The sequence below is a fragment of the Astatotilapia calliptera genome, chromosome 19, assembly GCF_964374335.1.
Source record: "Astatotilapia calliptera chromosome 19, fAstCal68.1, whole genome shotgun sequence".
In the NCBI taxonomy this organism is placed as follows: domain Eukaryota; kingdom Metazoa; phylum Chordata; class Actinopteri; order Cichliformes; family Cichlidae; genus Astatotilapia; species Astatotilapia calliptera.
In genome coordinates, this window is record NC_137440.1 from 2369914 (window position 1) to 2393455 (window position 23542).

General features: G+C 39.5%; 1 protein-coding gene across 1 annotated transcript; it reads right to left on the reverse strand.

Moving 5' to 3' along the window:
• Positions 1 to 12322: 12322 nt before the first annotated feature.
• Positions 12323 to 23375, reverse strand: hhipl1 (HHIP-like 1). Its single transcript, XM_026152681.2, has 9 exons — positions 23033 to 23375; positions 21318 to 21964; positions 20968 to 21111; positions 20227 to 20555; positions 19131 to 19257; positions 16886 to 17031; positions 16693 to 16774; positions 14962 to 15044; positions 12323 to 14856 (listed from the first exon to the last, which is right to left on the reverse strand). The coding sequence occupies exons 1-9, from the start codon at positions 23318 to 23320 to the stop codon at positions 14297 to 14299; spliced, it is 2406 nt and encodes an 801-aa protein (XP_026008466.2). The 5' UTR covers positions 23321 to 23375; the 3' UTR covers positions 12323 to 14296.
• Between the last annotated feature and the right edge of the window lie 167 nt (positions 23376 to 23542).

A 23542-nucleotide genomic window follows, 5' to 3' on the forward strand; every position in this document is an offset into this window, starting at 1 on the left:
TATTCTACCTGTCGGACTGCTTTGGACACTGTGGCTCCATTAAAATCCAGACTGCCTAAAACTAAATCTGAGCCCTGGCTGAACGACTTGACCCGAGCTGTCAGACGCGACTGCCGTCGAGCTGAGCGCAAGTGGAAAAAGGACAAACTACAAGTGTCATTCCAGATGCTGAAGGACTGTTGGCGTCGATATCAAAGAACTGTAAAAGATGCCAAAAGAAAACACTTATCCGACATTATTTTGTCAAACTGCCACAACCCACGTGTTTTATTTAATACTATTAACTCTGTTCTTAATGCACCATATACTGACTGTATCGAGCCCTCATCAGAAGCCTGTGAAAATTTTTTACACTTTTTTATCGAGAAGGTCTCCTCCACAAGGGCTCAAATCTCTCCTCATGCTCACGACCTCTCAGTCTGTTTCCTGCTCTGCTGTCTTTGACAGGTTTGAGCCTGTGACTCTATCCTTTTTAAAGGAGACTGTTGGTCATCTTAAGCCTGCAGGGTCTCCAAATGATGCTGTCCCTCCTCGACTTTTAAAAGAGGTGTTACCTACAGTTGGTCCTTTGGTGCTTGAGCTGGTAAACCATAGTCTGATGTCAGGTGTTGTCCCTAAAGATTTTAAACATGCAGTAGTCAAACCCCTGATTAAAAAACCTGCTCTTGATCCTATGGTTCTTGCAAATTACAGGCCTATCTCCAAACTACCTTTTCTTTCCAAAATTCTTGAAAAGGTAGTTTACAGCCAAATAATGGCCTTCCTGGAAAAGCAAAATGTTTTAGAGGTTTTCCAATCTGGTTTTAAACCCTTTCATAGCACTGAATCAGCCCTTTTAAAAGTTTTTAATGACATATTTTTAGCGACTGATGCTGGGGACTGTGTTGTTCTTGTGCTTTTAGATTTGACAGCTGCGTTTGATACCGTGGATCATGCCATTTTATTCTCTCGTTTGGAGCACTGGGTGGGCATTAGGGGCACAGCACTGGAGTGGTTCAGGTCCTACTTGACGGGGCGAACTTTTTGTGTCAGCCTTGGTGACTATGCGTCGTCCTCCGCTCCCCTCTTGTGTGGTGTCCCACAGGGCTCAGTTCTAGGCCCCCTCCTCTTCTCTTTATATCTGCTTCCTCTTGGTTCTGTACTGAGAAAGCACGGCATTGCTTTCCACTTTTATGCTGATGACTGTCAGATCTATGTCCCTCTAAAGAAAAAAGGCAGATACCTTACACAGCCATTACTTCAGTGTCTCGATGACATTAAGGCTTGGATGTCTGTTAACTTTTTAAAATTCAATGATAAAAAGACAGAGGTGATGGTTTTTGGTAGCCCCACTGAGACCCCCAATGTGTATGTAGATTCCCTGGCACAGTATGTTAAGCCAACTGTCACAAACCTGGGGGTCAAAGTGGACTGTGATCTAAAGTTTGATAATCAAATTAAGGCCGTGGTAAAATCTAGCTTCTTTCACCTCAGGCAGCTGCAAAAATAAAGCCAATTCTTTCACGGCAGCACTTTGAGACAGTGATCCACGCCTTTGTTAGCACTCGGCTGGATTACTGTAATGCACTTTATATAGGGGTCAGTGCATTATATATTAGTCATCTACAGAGGGTGCAAAATGCCGCAGCTCGTCTTTTAACTGGCACTCGAAAGTTTGAGCACATTTCCCCTGTTTTAGCTTCACTTCACTGGCTGCCCATTTCTTTTAGGATTCATTTTAAAATTCTTTTATTTACTTTTAAAGCTCTCCATGGCCTAGCTCCATCTTATCTCTCTGAGCTGCTACAGCCTTATACACCCACCCGCTCTCTCAGGTCAGCTGATCAGCTGCTCCTGAAGATACCCAGGACTGGGCGTAAACTTAGAGGAGATCGTGCTTTTGCTGTAGCAGCTCCCAAACGGTGGAACGAGCTTCCTTTAGAGATTAGACAGGCCACTTCTTTATCTGTTTTTAAGTCACTCTTGAAAACCCACCTCTTTACCTTGGCCTTTGACACCACGTGAGATGTTGGTTTTTTATTTTTATTTTAGTTGTTTTTAGGTGATTCGATGCTGTTTTATCTTGTTTTTGCTTTAACATAGGGCTGTTTTAATTTTATGTCTTATGTGTTTTATTTATTTAATTTGCTGTTTTTTGTTATTCTATTGTTTTAACTTATTTTCTGTACAGCACTTTGTTCCTGTGCTGGGTATTTTAAAGTGCTTTATAAATAAAATTGGATTGGATTGGATTGGAATGTAAACAGAATTGGTCCTAGCACTGAACCCTGTGGAACTCCATAATTAACCTCAGTGTGTGAAGAGGACTCTCCATTTACATGCACAAACTGGAGTCTATTAGATAGATATGATGCAAACCACTGCAGTGCAGTACCTGTAATACCTACAGCATGTTCTAATCGCTCTAATAGGATATTATGGTCGACAGTATCGAACGCTGCACTGAGGTCTAGCAGGACAAGCACAGAGATGAGTCCACTGTCAGAGGCCATAAGAAGATCATTTGTAACCTTCACTAAAGCTGTTTCTGTGCTGTGATGAGCTCTGAAACCTGACTGAAACTCTTCAAATAAACCATTCCTCTGCAGATGATCAGTTAGCTGTTTGACAACTACTCTTTCAAGGATGTTTGATATAAAGGAAGGTTGGAGATTGGCCTATAATTAGCTAAGACTGCTGGGTCTAGAGATGCTTTTTGAGTAAATGTTTAACTACAGCCAGCTTGAAGGCCTGTGGTACATAGCCGATTATTAGAGATAGGTTGATCATATTTAAGATCGAATAAGACTCCAACTGACTTTCCAGTTATATACATTAGCCAGATACATAGGCTGGGCTGGATGGTTCCCTGGCCTAAGATGGGTGATGGGTGTATGTGGCGGGGTGTGGTGAGTGGCTTGGCTGCAGGGTGGATTGCGCAGTGAGTTAAGGGGACAGTTCCAGGGGAGTTTGCTTAACGTGGCTGGTGGTTGTTGTCATGCCCATCCCTTATTTCAGTAGTGTGCCAGGACCTCGAGGTGTGTGGAGTTGGTGAAATGACGGCAAGCTGACTAGACATAGAGGACTGGAAAGAATCAGCCTGAGGGATCTTGACAATGTAAATAAAGCAAACTCACATTGTGAACACAAACATTGTGTGGTGTGTGGGGTCCCCAAGAGCACTTGGGATGCCTGTAGCTCAGTGATTAGAGCAGTGCATCCACAGCTCACAAGGTTGGTGGTTTGATCGCTGGCTGCTCCGGTCTGCAGGCTGGGCAACCCAAAGTTACTTTCTGATGCATTTATCAGACCACAATGGTGTGTGATTGGTAGATAGAAAACACTTAAGCATAGAAGAAACAGGTTGTGTGAATCAGGCATGTTGTATAAAGTGCTTTGAGTCCTCCATGAGAGATAAAAAGTGTTAAGACCATTTTCAGTTACTCATCGTGTTACATGCCCGTTTATTTTGTGGTTTTACAGAGCTAAGGAGTTAGGGATAGCACTCGTCTGTAATCTCACAGTTTGTGGTTCAATACCTGGCTGCTCTTCGATACATCCATCAGAGTGTGAGAATGGGCGACCGTGGCTCAGGGGGTTGGGAAGTGCATCTGTAACCGGAAGGTTGCCGGTTTGTTCCCTGGGCTCTCTGTCCTGGTCGTTGTGTCCTTGGGCAAGACTTCACCTACCGCCTACTGGTGTTGGCCAGAGGGGCCGATGGCGCGATATGGCAGCCTCACTTCTGCCGCAGGGCAGCTGTAGCTACAACTGTAGCTGCCTCCACCAGTGTGTAAATGTGAGAGTGAATAAATAGTGGAATTGTAAAGCACTTTGGGTGCCTTGAAAAGCGCTATATAAATGCAATCCATTAATGTTAGAAAGCACTTAGGTAGAGCATGGGAAAAAACAACTTGTGTGAATGAGGTACACTGTGATTTCAGAATCAGAATCAGAATACTTTATTGATCCCTGGGGGAAATTATTTTTTGTTACAGTGCTCCATTTTAAACCAACATTAAGACAAGACAGACAATACACTAACTAAGAATAGTACAATATATACATATATATACATACATACATAAGTGCAACATAAAAAACCTAACCCAGCTTTTCCAAAAACTGCAGACCTTTTGTTGTTCAGTTTGAACATTCCTTATTATTTGTTGTATGAGGTCACCAGACATTAGTTTTTAGTAGCCATAGACACCTTTTGCTATCCCATGAATTAACTTAAAACAATTAAAGTGAAGTAATGTTTGACGAAGAATGCTTCTGGTTTTGAAGTACATGAAGAAAAACACCAGTTTACTGCATTTCATTCCACTGTTTACTCCTCGTGATGAGAGTGGGAACAATGTGGAGAAACATGGCAGGGGGCTGAAACCAGATCCCCTTTTACAACCACTTGCAAAACAACTTCTCTCTATAATGTAGTGTTGATCAGAGCCCTGCTGAGCCAGCAAGCTGCAGAGGCATCTTTAATTGTTGCAGGTGGTCTGGTTCAGGGAACACAGCTGTGATGCTTAGGGATCTTCAAATAAAACTCCAAAGCATGCATATGTGAATGGGTACATAAACAACAGAACTGGGTCCAACACAGCTGTGTGTGAGATTGCTGTGCCAGGGTTCACAGTCTGAGTTAACGGCATGGCTTCCTTTTGCCTTGTGTCAGTGATTATGAGTGTGGCAAAAGCCACCGCGGATTCAAAAGCACACTTATCAGTTCTCTACAAGTGTTTTTTATTTAAACCAACTCGGAATCTGAAGGACTGGAATTGTTCAAAAAGTCCTACAAAACCACCAAGTAAGGAGATTACAATTGAAATACTGATACGTGGATTGTAAGTGCTTTCAGTGGTAACTAAGGCAGTCTTAAGAACACTGCAAATCACAGTCTTTGTATGTAAGAACAAGTGAATCAGCTGCAGGTGTAGGTTGATAGACTGGGAAATAGGAAAGTTCATGCTGGAAGCCTTGAGAGTAGCAGCGTTCCTGGCCAGAAGAAACAGAAAGAAAGTGCTTTCTGAGATACTCGACTTTTACTATCATTAAATGGATAAAAACGAATTATCAGATATTCTTTATAAATTAGCTTCAGGTTTTATTCTAAAGGTAAATAGATTATCAAATCACAATGAACTAGGCTTCATTAAAAATGTCCATTACTGTATACACCACAGGTCAAAAGTTTGGACAGACTTCTTATTTTATGTTTTTTCCTTATTTTTACTACTTTCTACATTGTAGGTACACACTGAGGACATTAAATATATGACACAAGATATAAGGAATTATGTGGCAAAGAAAAATGGATGATAATGTCTTATATTTCAGATTCCTGTAAGCAGCCGCCCTTTGCTTTGTTGACAGCGTTGCAAACCCTCAGCCTTCTCTCAGTGAGCTTCATGATGTCGTCACCTGAGATGGATGCCCTTCACAGGTGAGCCTGTCAGAGTTCATTTGTGGAATTTCTTGCTCTTTTAATGGGGTTGGGACCATCAGTTGTGTTGTGCAGAAGTCAGGTTGGTACACAGATGACAGCCATATTTGACAACTGGATAGCGCAGTAGGTAGAATGGTCACCCCATGATCGGAAGGTTGGGGGTTCGAATCTACTGAACGGCTACCCTGAGGTACCCCTGAGCAAGGTACTGTCCCTACACACTGCTCCCTGGGCGCCTGCTTAGTGGCTGACCACTGCTTCGCTGAGTGAATGGGTCAAATGCAGAGAGAGTAATTTCCCCATGGGGAAGTACGCATTATTATTGTTGTTAGAATTCATATTAAGTAAGAACCAATCAGCTAAGTAAAGAGAAACAACAGTCCATCATTACTCTAAGAACTGAAGGTCAGTCAGTTTGGAAAATGGCTCAAATTTTTTATGTGTGTCCGCAAGTGCAGTTGCAACAAACCATCAAGCGCTACCATGAATGACGACCGCCCCAGGAAGGGAAGACCAAGAGTCACCTCTGCTGCTGAAGATAAATTCATCTGAGTCACCAGACTCAGAAAACCATTTCAGGTGACGACCTCATGAAGCTCATCGAGAGAATGCCGAGAGTGTGCAAAGCAATAATCAAAGCAAAGGGGTGGTTATTTTGAAGAATCTGAAATATAAAACGTTTTGAGATAATTCACACTTTTTTGTTTACAACATAATTCCACATGTGTTCTTTCATAGTTTGGATGCCAGTGAGAATCTACAATGTAAATAGTCACGAAAGTAAAGAAAAACCATTAAATGAGAAGATATGTCCAAACTTTGGACTGGTAGTGTACGTCTTGTGGTAGCAGGTAAAGTCAATAAGAAATATTTGCCATGCTTTTTCAGTCACTGTTCAAGACAGCAATGACTGTCATATCAATCATAATAACAAACATATATATATATATTTAAATCTATAAAAGGTTCTTCAAGGTTCAAGGTTCTAAAAGCTTTAGCTAATGCTATCCAGTGTTTAAAGCATTTTTTTGGTTTAATTGCAATACTCTCACAGGTACAACACCAGACTTGTAATTAGTTATTAAGGAGCTGAACATTCAAATTTTAAAAGCAATTCAGAAAACGATGAGTGTGTTGGGAAAGACTTTGTGGGGTTTTTTTTTTACAACATTATAACATTACTAACACACAACAATATATCCACTTAAACAGTTCTTCCTGTATATGGTGTCACTTAATTTCTTAGCTTAGGTATTTCCTATCTGTTTCTGAACTATATTTTGAGCTCTAGTTTCAGAGTGCGTCTGGATAAAAACATCCATCAAAGTCCAGGAACTCGCTATGTAATAAGCTACTCTACTAATAAATTGGAACAAACAAATACACAAGCTGATGTAAATACAATGAAAAGAACAACTAACAGATGGTATGGTGCTGCAGAGGTCACCACAGTTCACAGCAAGAAGCTTCCTGCTTCAAACCCAGAGTCCTCTCTGTGAGGGGTTTGCTTGTTCTTCTTGTGCCTGTGCAGGTTTACAAATTACAAAAAGTGAATTATAGTTATTAATTCATTCATTATAGTTGTTAATTATGTGAACTGTGGTTCACAAGTGCTTTGTGGTGAGTGATACTAGAAATGTGTTACAAAAATGCCTAGTTCTTATTTTTTGTGTATACTATCCCTACCATATTACTATATATGATATATGATAGTACTCTATTCCTGGATAGGAAAAGTGCGTAGCTGAAAAAAAAATCTTTCATACAATACTGTATCTTAAGATAAGATAACTCTTTATTGTCATTGCACAGTCATACATAGTACAATGGTATAATGAAATTGGAAAACTGTCCTTCGTTGGCACTACATATAACACAACACGACCCGATACGACACATCACAACGCAACACAAACAACACAACACAGTATAATAACATAGTAATAACAAAGAAGAATAAGTGTGCAGATTTATAAGTGAGGTACCAATGCATTTGGCTTGCTTGTTGCCATATTTAGTAAAGCCATTTATAAATGAACAAAAAACAAGCTGAAGATCAGAGATGACTAGATTGGTATTCCATAGTGTATCTTTAAAAACAGCACCACAAATTAGAGCAAGATGGTCAACTGTAATGGTACAACACAGAGGAAAATGAGTCATAGCCTAAATAAACAAACAGGTGTGCTATCAACCACCCCCCCACATCTGAATACAAGCAGCAGCTTTATCCCACGCCAAGTCCTTCAGTGAAGTTAAATGATGACCTCAGAGAAGTGTCACATACTGACTCACTTAACAGCAAGGTTGCTGCTATAAACACAAGCAGTGGGTATGGACAATTTACATGTGCCCATCATTAGCTAGCATTACTGACTAACAAATTAGCCATCCAAGCAGTTAGAGCAGTGATCATGATGTCACTAAAAAGGTTGTTTTCGCAGTAGGAATGCACCGTTTTTCATTGCAAAACTGAAAGATTAATTGAAGGACTGTCAACCTGCATGGTCAGGAGGAGAGCACTGATCAATGTAGCCAAAATAAGGTACCTTTGAGGAGCCTCTTTAGAACTCAAGGCTTATGTGAAAAGTCTGCAATGTGGAAATCAGCAGTGCTCTGGGAAAAAAAACGAACCATTTTGAATTGACATAATTTCCGCTGGGATTAACAAAGTATTCTGATCCAGATTTGGAGCACCGTTCTCAGCCTGTAGGGGAAAGTAAGTGGGTGAATAAATTGTCCTATCTGCCCAATAAAGGAATAGTTTACACCAGCATTCATCTACATTGACCCCATGCTCACATAAGTGCTGGGAGCACTATGAGAATCCTGTTTTTTTTTTCTTCTTTCTTTTCTCCAGTATTTTCAGCACCATTGTACCCACAATCATGAGGCCACTTCTTTACATTTTCATTTAAATTTACTCTTATCAAGGCATGTTCCATTATATTTAAATATTCAGCCCATCCATCCATTCGCATCCACTTATCCTTTTCAGGGTCACGGGGGAGGCGGGGTACACCCTGGACAGGTCGCCAGTCTGTCGCAGGGCTAACACACAGGGACAGACAACCATTCGCACTCACACACTTCGCATTCACACCTATGGGCAATTTAGATTTTTCCATTTCTACCCAGACTTTTGATGAAATGTCTTTATTAGAATCATCCATCCATCTTCTTCCACTTATCTGGGGCCGTAAGGGGCAGCAGCTCAAGCAGAGAAGCCCATCTCCCTCTCCCTGGCCACCACCTACAGCTTGTCCAGGGGAACACCGAGGTGGTCCCAGACAAGTGGAGAGATATAATCTCTTCAGCGTGTCCTGGGTCTGCCTCGGGGCCCAGGAGGCATCCTTGTCAGATGTGCAAACCACCTCAACTGGCTTCTTTCGATGTGAAGGAGCTCTACTCTGTGCCCCTCCCAGATGGCCAAACTCCTCACCCTATCTCTAAGGGAGAGGCCAGCCACCCTTCGGAGGAAGCTCATTTCTGACGCTTGTAACCACAATCTCGTTCTTTCGGTCACTACCCACAGCTCGTGGCCATAGGTGAGGGTAGGGGTGTAGATTGACCGGTAAATTGAGAGCTTCACTTTTACAATCAGCTCTCTCTTCACCACGACGGACCGGTACAGCATCTGCATCACTGCGGCCACAGCACCAATCCGTCTGTCGATCTCCAGCTGCCTTCTCCCATCCAGGACCTCTGCTCCTGGCCGCCACCTGGCTCACAATGCACCTGGCCTCTGCAGCGCCTCCTGCAGGTGGTGGGCCTGTAGGAAGATGGGCCCATGTCCCTTTTTCGGGCTGTGCCCAGCTGCGCTCCATTGACTAAGGCCCCAGACCATCACACTTCCTCCTCCATGTTTGACAGGTGATGACACACACTGTGGAACCATCCTTTCACCTACTCGACGACAAAGATCCTGTGTGATGAACTGAAGATTTCACATTTGATCCATCGGTCCATAATACCTTCTTCCAGTCTTCAGCAGTCCAGTGTTGGTGTTTCATGGCACAGACAAGCCTCTTTGTCTTGCCTGGCTTTCTCGCTGCAACTCATCCTGTCAAACCTGCAGCTTGAAGTCTTCTCTTCACAGCTGAAACAGACTTTCTTACTACGAGCACTGTTAAGCTGCTTGAAGCTGTTGTCCTGTGAGCCGCCATCACATGACCTGATTCAGTCGTGTCTCTGGGTCTGTCAGACTCTTCCTGTCACAGTTTGTTTCATAGTGCAGAAGGAAACTGGACTCACTGACACCTTGACTTTCTTTGCAGTCTCTCTGTAGGACAGACCTACATTTATAAGAGTTATGATGGTCCGTCTCTCTTCCATTGTTAATTGCCTTTTTCTCACCATGTTTGTACCAACACACTGCTTTCTGCAGCACAGTACTGTTCAGCTGATGCTGACGAGGGTACCACAGTGTGTCCAACACTGCTTTATGCAGACAGAGAAATTAGTAGCACCAGCTAAAATAACCTAACACTGAAAAAATTTACAAAGCAATGTGGCAGGCAACAAAGGCAAGCAGCTGAGTATATTCACCGGATCGCCATCAATTACAAAGGAGAAAGAACTCGTAAAGGCAGCATGCAAACTGAGCAGAATACAGAATGAGCAGAGATTACAAAGAAATCAAGAAACTTACTGAGAGCAAGGCCTCTTTTACAAATCTGTCTCATACAAAAAGCTGCTGTACAGGTATTAATAGGCATTAATAATATTTCATATAGTGCAGTCAGAACAACCTAGAGCTGAATGTGCTCAAAACTGTAGGGATCGAAGTGCACTCCAGAAGAAGTCCCTCTCCATTACCGCCCCGTACCTTACTCAACAGCACTGCTTCTGTCAGGTTCTAAGGTTTTAATGGTCACTCAATATAGACACTATCATCAAAAAAGAACAGGAGAACTCAAGAAGTTCAACCTGCCTCAGGAGCTGTTGATCCAATTCTACACTGTAATCCAGTCTGTTCTCTGCTTATCCATCACTGTCTGGTTTGGCTCAGCCGCAAAATCTGACAAGAACAGACTACAACAGACAGTGAGGTCTGCATTTTTTTTCACAAATCCAGAGTCAGGAAACAAGTAGGCAAACATCACTACAGACCCATCACACCCTGGATACAACCTGTTCCAACTCCTGCTCTGCTACAGAGCGCTGCCTGCCTACCTGTGAATATCACCCTACTGTCTCGTCCCACAACAAATTAAAATAATGAACCAGGAAACACATTAATTTAAAAATAATTAAATATAATTTTAATATTACTCATTAAAATCATCCATCCATCTTCTTCCGCTTATCTGGGGCCGTAAGGGGCAGCAGCTCAAGCAGAGAAGCCCATCTCCCTCTCCCTGGCCACCACCTCCAGCTTGTCTGGGGGAACACTGAGGTGGTCCCAGGCCAGCTGAGAGATATAATCTCTCCAGCCTTTGGTGTGTCTGCCCTGGGGGCCTCCTCCCGGTGGGACATGCCCAGAACACCTCACCCAGGAGGCGCCCAAGAGGCATCCTTGTCAGATGCCCAACCCACCTCAACTGGCTGTACTCTGTGCCCCTCCCAGATGGCCAAACTCCTCACCCTATCACTATAAGGGAGAGGCCAGCCACCCTTCGCAGGAAGCTCATTTCTGCCGCTTGTATTCACGATCTCGTTCCTTCGGTCACTACCCACAGCTCGTGACCAGTGTTGGTCAAGTTACTTGAAAAAAGTAATCAGTAACTAATTACTGATTACGTCCCCCAAAAAGTAATCCCGTTACTTTACTGATTACTTATTTTCAAAAGTAATTAATTACTTAGTTACTTAGTTACTTTTTAAAAACATGATTTACAATCTGAACAGGTGATAAAGTGATAGATCTCTCAGCCCAATTCTACTTTTTCTGCATAATAATAATAATAATGCATAGATTCCTCTTCTTTTGGACATCACTGCTTGTATTTTTCTCATTTTTAACATTTATATTAAAATTATTCAACTTTATTCAAGAAATTGTGGAAATACAAATGCAAATCACTATCATATTTTCTGGGACTGTCATGTTATTAAAACTTACTGGAAGGGAACACATGCAGCAATACAAGAAACATTTGGAAGATATTTACCTTTGGAAAGCAAAACTCTATTTTTTGGACTTATGCCAGAAGGATGGACAAAGAACGATAAATACTTGTTTAATATTTTACTGGCTGCAGGCAAAAAAGCCATCACAAAAAATGGCTTTCTTCAGAGAGCCCAACTATGAACATGTGGATGGACATCACAATGGACATTCCCAGAATGGAGAAAATGACAGCAGATGTGAACTACAAGAGGGACCTGTTTGTATCACGATGGAGGAAATGGATGGACTACATAAAAAAACACAGGCCAGATTTTGCTTTTGCTTTAGATTCTGACTTTGTTAAATACTAGAAGACTACAGGAAATATTAGTTACATTAATGGAAACAAAAACACACTCCCTACATTTTTTTAAATTATTTTTTTTCTTTTTCCTTATGTAACTTTTATTTATTTATTGTTTCCTGTTTTGCTTCTTTTTCTTTTCTTTTCTTTCTTCTTCTTCTTTCATTCTTTTTGTATGGATATTTTAGTTGTTTAAATATAGAAAAAAAAGAAAAATATATGTAGTTACAAATTGCTGAAGTTGGTGGTATTGTATAGTGATTCCAAAATGTCAATTAAAAAAAGAAAAAAAAAAGACCTTTTTAAATTCCTAAAATATAAATGTCCAGGGTGAAAGTCTCTAAATTATTTGTCCAATACTGTAATATCTGTGGTAGAATGTTTACAGGTCCATCACAATTACCCTACAACAAATACACACACATTTTCATTTAGTAGTTTTTATATATTATATTTATGATATTAATAGAATAGAATAGAATAGAATAGAATTTAACTTTATTGTCATTGCACATGTCACAAGTACAAGGCAACAAAATGCAGTTTGGATCCATCCAGAAGTGCTTTAGCATGATATAGATATATTACAATATACATATTAGCAATAATATAGGTATATAGACATGATATGGTAGCTATATGGTATAGCTATGATATTGTAGCTATAATTATAGAACAAATATAGATACAGAGTAGGACTATGATTTGATTTTTTTTATTTGAAGAACAGCTATGACAAAAGGGGTTTTCACCAGCTTTTCTGAACTGCTACAATTAAGAATTAGAAAACACAAACACACACACATCCAAGAAAAGCAGTTCTTGTTGATTAAGATGAACAGGTATGCAGACCGAATATTTTTTCAGGTTCTCTTGTGCTTTTAAAATAGTAGTATTATTCTGCCATCTGCTGGAGAAATGTGCAACATATCAGCATCACATCTGAAAAGTACTTTTCAAACCTTTTTGTTTTGAAAATATAAAAGCATTTATAAAAAGCCTTAATGAATGCTTAAACAGAGGCGGTGTGGTTTGCTGACCCCTGCGCCCCTTTTATAAGTTCTTAACTATTTTTTGCATTTTTTAAATTTATATTACATTTACATTTAAATCTATAACTAACTATATAACTATATATAAATGTCATCTGTGAAACAGAATATTGCAAGCAGGTTCTTTAATATTCTCCAAAAAACACACAATTTCAGTATTTTAATAACCAGCACGTGTTATTTTAGAATGAGCATAATGAATGTGAATACAACAACGTGCAAGTTTGGAATTACTTATGTCTCCTCAGTACGGTGCTGAAAGCTTTAAATAAACCATCCCTTCAATAAATAACCACATATTAAAAGGTAAAACACTTTGACTTGTGACACATGCATTCAGCCACAATTAAAAACACAAAGTCAGTGTCTTGAGTTTCATATGTGATGTTGGATCCGCAGAATCATCATTTTCACCGAGTGGTCATCTCTGTTATGAAATTTGGCAAGATTAAAGACCTCAAAAAAGAAAGTCTCCATCTCCAGCTCATGCAACTGCATACACGTATCAATATTATCTTCATAATAGTCACAGTTTAATGTGGGCATCTGCTGCTGTAAAGTAACGTTATCACAATATTCTGCACAAAATAAGCAGATGTAGAATGTGTCTGCTTACGCAAGACTTCTGGAGCTCAAATACGTTAAATATAAAAACACATTAAATGTCTTTTCATGAGACTTTGTGGAGTTCCAGAATGGAAGAAAAGCTAAAGCGAGGTAATTTATGTAAAGACAAGTGATAATGTCAAGCTTTTATCTTTGATAGTCTTTGAGATAATCATCTTCAAATATTGCATCAGATTTCACATGTAAAAGGTTTCAGGTATGCCTCTTTGCTCTAAGGCTTTTATCCAGTTCACCTTTATATTACATTAAGCAGGGACTCATTGTTTTTTCTTCCCACAAAAAATTGAGACACGAAATATACAGTCAACGTTTTAATATTACACTGTAAAGTCAAACTTATATCACCCAATAATAAAATTCAAAGTATTCACTTATCAATGAAAAGTACTGAAGGAAAAAGCTTGTGTGTAATTAAATTGTTATACTATATCTTAATGTACTATAAGTAAGATCCATTATTTTGAGAAAAACGACTGCCTTTATTATTTTATTAATTTATAACTCTTAGTTTGTCTCAGTATACACGCTATCCTGCCGTAGGTTATTGAAATGTATGCATTTGCTTGTGAGCTTTATTTAAAATACTCTTAAGTAGTTATCACGTTCGTTGTAATGTACAACATATAACACAACTGCAGTTTTAGATTACTGTTCATTTCTTGTTGCTGTGGGAAATAGAATAGCTGTCTGTGTTGTGTTGTGATTTTTTTATGTTTTTTTAAACAGGACATTAACTCTTTCGTAATTGCTCTCGACAACTAGTATTAGTTAAACTTTTAGACTTCTGCAACATATGATGAGTTGCCACAGATCACACCAGCATCTTCATAGTGGGCACAGTTATGTGTCCCCACACCAGCATGTCTGCAATCTAAAAGGCTGGATTCAGTGCCTACACACTTAACATCATCAAGAAGAATCCGCAAATCCTTTCCCTCACCAAACTCAGAGTTCTTAGCTGCTTTCAGAGCATGTTGGAAGCCGAGCTGCCGGCAAACCACTCTAGCATTGACAAGGGTCCACAGGTCATCACACACGGTACCCCATTCCCCATTAATGTAGATTTCTACACGTCCACGGTCACTCCTGGAATCCCCAACCAGTCTCACTGCTCCCGTCTCGATGTGAGGTGCACGTTCCAATTTGGATTTATTCTTCCTATGCCGGCCTTTACGCCTTGAATTTTTGGTTGTTTTGGAAGTACCTGTGGCTGGTACAGGAGTAATCACGCCTGCTCCTATTTCACCTCGATGATCACTTAGCTCTTGGTGCCATTGATAGGATTCAGTGGATTGTGGCTGAAAGTTTTCATTCGGCAGGTCAATGCCAACCAGCGCTAATGGAAGATCATGAAACAATATAGACCAAATGATATTATAAAAACTGAGATAGCTGGTTTATCATTTCAGTTTGTGTGAAGAGAATGTGTATGTGAACTCACTTTCTTGAGGAACAAACTTGATGAGATTGCTTTTTACTCTCACTGGAAGAGGGTTGTAGTGGCACTGTCTTGGTGGTGCACGTCTAAAACACAATGACAAATAACTGTTTATTGATAGATTCTCTGTTTATTCTTATTTATCCGCTGACAGTCTGTTTTTAACAGTCAAGATCAGACACGGTGATAAAGGAGGAGTTAGGTTCCTTTTATTGCTTCTCTTTGCCGTCCTTTAACATTTAACATTTATTGTCCTTTTGGAAATTGACCATACCAAGGAATCATTGTCGTCTGTGGAGACCGCCATTGCACTGACTGCTGTGTTTTTAGAGGGGTCTGCTTTAAGGCAGTCGTGAAATTTCCTCCCCATATGAACAGCAACAATTACTAAAAACTACTCTTCCATCTATTTACTGACTTCTGTTATTAATTAATAACCTGAATTCATCTCCCAAATTAATTAATCTTTCTCAGTGATTACATTCCAATTTACACCTAAACTGTGTCATTTGTTAGACTGCAACATCATAAGGTTCAACCGGGAAAAAAAAAAGCTAAAATCTCTCCACTCACCAGAAAAACATGTAATGGGCATCTTGAGGCACCTAATTTTGACTGTCTAGCTAATCAGATACAATATATTGTGAAGCCCACAACTCAAGAAGAGAATTAGAACAAATACATTGTAATCACGTCGAACTTCCAGACCTCGTCTTTATTACTGCCTCTATTAACACAAACCCGTTGATCTCCTCCACTTTGACAGATTACAATTGTAGTCTCCCTGTAGTCTCTCTCCAGTTTGGCACAATCCAGACTTTCAAGATTAACAGAGCAACTCTTCACATTAGAAATGGGAGTAGAAAGGAATCACACATCTCCATCAAATCTTCAAGTTAATACACTCATGTTAGCCTCTAATCTTTTTCAAACTTTCTGATTAGACAACAGAAATGTTCTTTACTACCTGCAACTACAAAACACAGCTAAGAAGAGAATTCCTATACTTCACAACCCCACAGATCTCAACTCTTTCCCCAACAAACAAACAATAAAAAACATGAGCACAAAATCAATATAACTATTTGCAAATGAAAATAAGACTTCAAGAGTGGATTTTCGGACATGGATTTCTATGAGTGCATTTTTACCTACATTTATTCTATAAGTCCGTGACAAAAATACCAATTTACAACTGAACTGACAGAAGTTGAGACCTGCAGCTAAAGATGAGGCACTGAAACGGTTTATATAAGAAACAGAGAAAAGTCCCTGTCTATCTTCACATCTGTAAGAAGAGTAACACCAAATAAAAAAACTAAAGTGCACTTCAGCAATCCCTCAGATTGACTGCAGGAAGATGCATTATTGAGATTACTGAAAATGTTCTCACTGTATTTTCTACCTTTCCATCCCCTGATACAAATGACTGGAAATATTTTGGAATCTTGATCACAGGTCTTGATTAATAGCATGCACATGTGGGCTGTCAAGTAGCCAGGAACGCTTCAGTGACTGAATCTCACTGAATCTATATCTATGTACAGATGTTTCTCTGTACCTGACAAAAGGAACTAAACAAAAATAATGGTAAGTGGAACAGTGTGGTTATACTTTCTCTACAAAGATGTTTCTCCCTCTAAACAACCTGTCATTGATTCAGGTGAGTTTGCCTAAATTCATATTAATTTCATTTAAAACAAACTGAAAATAATGAGTAATTCTATCACTCACCTTGAGGGATCGATGACTTTATAAACGACTCCTGAAGGTGATGTAGCACTTGGTATTGCAGTGGACATGAAGTAAAGCTCACCTGAAATGAATAACATATTTAAAGAATATTACACAAAACATTCATTTCAACTGCTTAAACCAGCTAAAAACACTACAGGAAAAACTGTGAGATTGTGAGATGATTCGTTACCAGATTCATCCTCAGCAAAGGAGATAATGTACTGGTGATAGTTGTTGATAAGTCCAGGAAAGGCACAGGTTAGCCCCATCCCCATACATATCTCGTTGTATTTCCAGTTTCCTGTTGTTTTGTCCTCCTGCAGGCTCATCAAACGCCTGGAACATAAATAAAATCTATGATTTCTAATGTGTAGGCACTTTGTGTGTTTTTTGTGTTTTTAATTTCACACCCCTTAGTACCAGTTACTTCTGCATTTTTAGAGTACTTATGAATTCCTTCAAATAACTATAGTACATTTGGTACATTGCACATTGGAGTTTTGGATAAGAAATGAAAGATACAGAAGACCTGATATTGACCTCTGATAGTGAAAAGATATGGTTGTTACAGGGACTAGAAAGAGAGAGGCCTGGACTTGGACACCGCTGTCTTAGACTATTTAAAAGTAGAATGGGAGGCAAAGCCTTCAGCTTTAAGGCTCGTCTTCTCTGGAACCAGCTCCCAGTTTGGATTGGGAAGACAGGCAACTTTTCTACTTTTAATATTATGCTCAAGACCTTCCTTTTTGATAAAGCATATAGTTAGGTGACCTTTTTTAGGCTCTAGTTTAGGCTGCTAGGATGATGCACCCATGGTGAGTGAAGTATTTTTCCTTCACTCACCTTTTCAAGGTTCAAGGTTCAAGGTTCTTTATTCGTCACATGCATAGTTATACAAGTATAACACAATTAAATGTAGCCTGACACGCTCCTCGACTTGTGCAAAGGGGGGGAGAGAGGAAGAACATTATATATGATCTACATTAGGTGAATGTGCAGTAGTAGCATGTAAGCAGCAAGCAGGTGAATTCTGTACATTAAGTGAATTAAATAAGAATAGACAATCTGAACATTTTACAAAATAGACAATATGAACATATTTAAAATTAAAGGAATTTGAAATGTACTTTGTGCCGGTGGGTTTAGAGCAGGGGTGTCAAACTGAAATACACAGTGGGCCAAAATTCAAAACTGGAACAAAGTCGCGGGCTAACGTTAATATTTATTGAAATATATTTATTCCTCCAGATATAAGAATGAATCTTTTCTTATGGACTCAAACACGTTTTGCTTAAAAACTGGAACAAGCAAAGCTTAATACTAAACAATATATATATTAGCTGTATAATACCAGTAGGCCAGCTCTGATAGTCATTTGGTATGGCTTCGTGGGCCAAATGTAATTAGGCTGCGCGGGCCAGAGTTTGACACCTATGGTTTAGAGTATGTAGAAGAGAGTCCTGTCTCAGTCACTTATGGAGCAATCCTGCAGCAGCGTTCTGCTGTACGGATCACTCTCTGAAGAGCTTTTCAGTCTTTAACACAGCTGTTCCCAAACCAGGATGTTCTGTGTGAGGATGCTCTCCACAGCGCCTGTATAGAAAATCCTGAGGATCGCTGGAGAGACCTTCACTCACTATGTATTTGTACACCACTCTGCATTTAATCATTAGTTGTTATGAATGCCTGGCTCTCTTCCACAGCTTGTGCTTTATCCTGTCTTCTTCCCATCAGCCCCCTCCAGTTGCAGCAGATAGCTGCTCCTCCTTGACCCTGGTTCTGCTGGAGGTTTCTTCCTGTTAAAATGGAGTTTTTCCTTCCCACTGTCACCAAGTGCTTGCTCAGTTGGTTAGTATCTTGCCCAACAACACTTCCACACATGGCCTAGAGAAGCAGGGACTCAACCCGGCCCCTCTATTCAGCCACATAGCTGCCATCCAATTACAATATAAAAGTATTTTTTATTTCCTAAATTAGGTGGACACTCTGAAAGTCTACACAAAAGGTTAAGATTAGCATCTTTGAGTAAGACTTGTGGAGTGGTTCTGGTCTACCTAGAATTCAGCTATCAAGACTAGTCCAACCAGGATTAGTCTTGATAGCTGAATCAATATTGATTTTGATAGATGAACCAATACTGAAATAATGGTGACCTGAAGAAGAGAAGGTCCTTCATTTTATTTGGCGAGGAACATGGAGGGTTTGTAAAAAATGAATTTTTCAATTAGCCATTTCTGAAATCCTAGGATGTGAATGAAGTTGCATCAAACACAGCAGTTATTTTAAATTTTTTGACAGAAACAACAGTTATTTAGATTTTGGGGGGCAGACATAACACTCCTTTAATTTCACAAATGATTGGTATTTCACTACTGTTATCAAAATAAAAATAAATGTTCTAAACAATAAAATAACATCTTTCAAGTGAATCCTACCCACTCATGAAGTCTCCAAATATATAAATGCCATTCAGGTTGGGGTATTCACAACCTCGATACACATAACCACCAGTGACTGACTTGCCCATCCTATGAGGATATGCATAAACAGGCAGGACATCATCTGTGAAAAAAATGAAAAAGGGTCATTAACTGCATTAGTATGAATCTCCATTATCAGAGCATCAGAACAGGATGTGCCATTATAGATACATCTTAGTTCAACATTGGGTTGGGTTCAGTCAAGTACCAACAAATGATTTGTCATCCATATTTGACTGATAAGCTAAATGTAATTCTGAATTTTTAAGCAAATATTTATTGCGTTGCTAATTAAGAGTGATTCTGAATATAAACTCTGCCATTAATTTGGAAAAATGTAGGACCTGATTCAGAAGAAGAAATGTGGGGGGAATCAGTGACAATGAATCATGTAATGGCGACAGTGAGAGAGTAATAGTGTCTCTATTGAACAAGACATTTATGTAAACTATTCAGTAATTGTATGATGTTTTTGTTCATACAAAAACTGCAAAATATACTCAGCATCTGATTTATCAGGTACACTTATTAAACTGCTTGTTAATGCAAAGTTCTAATCAGCCAATCATGGCAGCTGCTGAAATTCAAATCAAGTATCAGAATTAAGAAGCAATTACTTTGGATATGGCATAGTTATTGACAAGGCAGTTGGACTATTTCAGAAACTGTTGACCAAATTCTGATTTTTCCACATAACATGGACTAACCAAAATAAAAGAATGGAAAAAAGTTGCCTGAAGTGATGATTTTGGATGGTAGGCTGGTGGCAGTGGTATAATGGTGTGGAGAATATTTCCTTGGTCCACTTTTTGTCCCTTCACACCAACTGAGCATTGTTTAACTGCCACAGACTAATTTGATGCATGTTCAGTCTTCCATGTAAGAAAAACCAGAAAGTTGATTTCACCAGAAGAATTAACGCACTTCTGAGTGCAAAATGGTGACTAGTCTGAGACAAGTGTAGACTGATTGTGCTATTTTTAAAGCAATGGATAAATTACACAGACAAATCTTTAACATACACAATAGTGCATTGATGTGGCATACCTACCTAATGAACTGTTGGCACATAGTTTCTTATCGTAGCAAGAGAAGCCTTCTTTAGCTCTCCAGCCATAATTTCGACCTTTCTCGATTATATCGATTTCCTCGAACTTGTTCTGGCCTACATCCCCACAGAAGATACGCCCTTTGCCGTTTTTGGTCCATGGATCACCCCGGTCCACCGAACACCTCCACATATTGCGAACACCGTAAGCATAAACCTCCGGGCGTGCTCCCTGTTCATGTATAAACGGGTTATCTGGAGGAATTCTGTACAATGGACCTCTCTGGTTGTCATCCACATCAATTCGAAGCACTTTACCCAAGAGAGCTGACCTACAACGTAAAAAATGTTGATCTTTCACTACATATTGATTGTCAGTGTTTCCACAGTTTTTAAACAGCAATACCATCAGTACTTTCATCCTCTCTCCTCTTTAACAGACACACAACAATTCAAACTGTATATTTTTTGTATAGTTGTCATATTTATCTTTAAAACATTGTAATAAAAAATTGAAAATTTTTACTGTTTTTGCAATTTCTTACTGAACACGAACTGAACATAATTTTCACCAGATTGTAATGAAGGTTATAATGTCATAACAACATGCCTTTAATGGCAGATTTTTTCATCTAAAATGTCAAGAAACATACAAGATTATACATTCAAATGAGCTTTTTTACATTTTAATGAATAAATGTTTTACATTTTTCATTTTTGGATGTCTAATTATGAGCTCCTTACTTGTTTTGAGCATTCCCATATTTCCCAAATGGGTCTCCTGCCATTCCACCATCACCTGTGAAAATATACAAGTACCCATCATCTGCAAATAGCAGCTGCCCTCCATTATGGTTGGATGCCGGTTCATCAATCTCCAGAATAACTCTAAAGGAACATGTTGATACAAGAAATAAGGAATAGATCGGGTGTTAAAACAAATTTACACAAAAAAAACACAAAAGAATTGATGCAAACCGTTTGTTTCTCTCTGATAATGTTCAATATGACAAAAAGTATAAAACTGCAAAACAGTTCAGGTTTTAGAAAAAGGTAGTGCTTTTTGCTAACCAAGTACAACAGTTCATACCTACCGCTCAGAGGTGTGGTCCACCTCATTCATGTCATTGGCTGATACGTGGAACTCACTGATTCTGATTCTCTCATCAAAACCCACCTCCACTGAGTAATACACATACAGCTTCCCATTGTACTTGTATTTGGGGTGAAAGGCAAGTCCGAGAAAGCCTCTCTCATCACCTTCCCACGATGATGTTAGCACTGCCTGGGTAATGTTCAAAAATGGTCTCTCCAGCTTGGACCGATCTGGAAGATAGGTCCACACCAGGCCGACCTGTTCTGCCACAAAGAATCTATGTGTGCCATCATTGGCATGCACCATGGCTAATGGATTCTGGAGACCATTGGCCACTTCTTCCAGGCACAGCTGCAGACAGCCATCTGAGTTCACCTGAATGCCACCCAGGTTCTGGGTGAGTTGCTGGTTGTTAAGCAGATATGGATAACAGTAGTCCTTGTCTTGTATCTCCAGGTAATGGCAGAGACTGGTCTGATTTTCTCTGAAGTTTGCTATATATGGGTCACCAGACAAGAAAGGAATGGTGAAAGAACACTTATTCCAAAACTGAAAGCAGTATTCAGAGCAGAGGCCTGGGATGGTCCTGACCGGGGTGCTTGGATCCTCAGCATCAAAGAGGTGAGCTGCATAGGGAGAACACTCCTGAGATCAGACAGATGGAGGAGAGACAAAAAAGGAGGAAAAGAAGAGACATGCAACAAGAAGGAACAGTTAGTGCCACTGATAGCATGTAAAGTGGTCTTTAAACCTGCATTAGTTGTTTTTGTTACATGGATTACAATATGAACAAGTTACAAATACAGCGTACATAGGACAAGCATGATTTTAAATAAACTGCTTATTGCTGCAGTTTAACATCTGTCAAATGTAGAGGCTTTGCATTCATTTGACATTATGTATCCTTTATATAAATCTTAGTCCAGTACTCTCAGGGAACTGTCATCCCTTTACCTACTCGTTCTTCCATTACAAAGAAAAAAAGTCTGTAACTCTCTTTGCCCATTGTTTCCTGCTGTGCAAAGTCTTATATAAAAGCCTCTCTTGTGAAATATTATTAGTGATGTCAGTGAACTAAACCAGTAAAGTTGTGGGCCATAACAGAAAATACTGTTGAGCTTAAAAACCTAAAATGGTGACAGCAGCAATATTTCTTAATGTTAAGAAAGTTCATTCAGCCCTTATGACTAAAGGAGATATATAGAAGAGATATATAACTTTAGTCTTGACCCATATTGATCCGTATATATAAAATGATATGTCATGGTCAGGTGTGCTAAATTCTGCATAGAACTAGGGTTCTCCCTGTGCACTTTAACCACCTTGTATTCAGATAATTGAATAGATGATGGTAAACGAATATTAATGTTAAGAATGAATAATAATGTACTTCATTAATACATACTTGCAAAGCAAGATTACTGCAGGTTATTGTATTGAGATATGCCTGTAGATGATGAGGAGCATAATTCCATCTATTTCCTATAGACTGCTTTACCAGTAATGACAGAACATAAATAAAGCGCCAGACAAATCTTTCCTAGCCTTTACTGTATATCAGTGTACAGCTTTCAAAGTCATCATGACATTTTTTAACTAAAGACTGCTTTGTTGTTTTGCTTCTGTTGCTTATTTCACAGCAGTTGTTTTGTTTGGCCAGTGTAATGGTAGGGCCTGGACTCAGCCAACCGACCTTTGTCCATGTGTTCCTACCTGGCAGAGCAAGTCAAAGATGAACCCGGCACAGCTGGTATATCCACTGTAGTCAAAATTATCCATAATCTGGTAGTATTTAGACATCAGCTCCTGGTCCTTCTGATAATCACAGCAGCCAAATTCCTTGTACATTATACAAAATTCCAGCTCCTTCTGCGGTCGGAAGGGCGGTTTAAAATCCAAACACTGCGGGTGTAACATCACAGGTGCAAAACATAGTGTCAAAAACAACAGAGTAGACCAGAGCCACAGATGGCTGGTGATTTTTCCACAACACCGCTGCATCACGGCTCACACTGCGTGACATGGGAGGACAGATTTTTCGAAAGAGGCTTCCCGTGTGGACTTTGATCATTTGCATTGCTCAACGCTCTGACGTGGTGAAGCGCAGGTCGGCGTTTATTTTTTTATGTTTGCTCGAGTTTTAGCAAACATAGTTTTAAGCAGTTTGAAATTACAAAGAAAATGTCATTATTCAGTCATTTTAGTAAGTACTGCATCAGTTAT

Excerpts from the sequence above, each read along its gene's own strand:
- hhipl1 (XM_026152681.2), bottom strand. The coding sequence starts at position 23,320 with ATGCAGCGGTGTTGTGGAAAAATCACCAGCCATCTGTGGCTCTGGTCT. Across the intron at positions 21,965-23,032 it reads TCTTTGACTTGCTCTGCCAG|GAGTGTTCTCCCTATGCAGC; the intron begins GTAGGAACACAT and ends GTCTGATCTCAG. Across the intron at positions 14,857-14,961 it reads CAAGTTTGTTCCTCAAGAAA|CGCTGGTTGGCATTGACCTG; the intron begins GTGAGTTCACAT and ends ATCTTCCATTAG.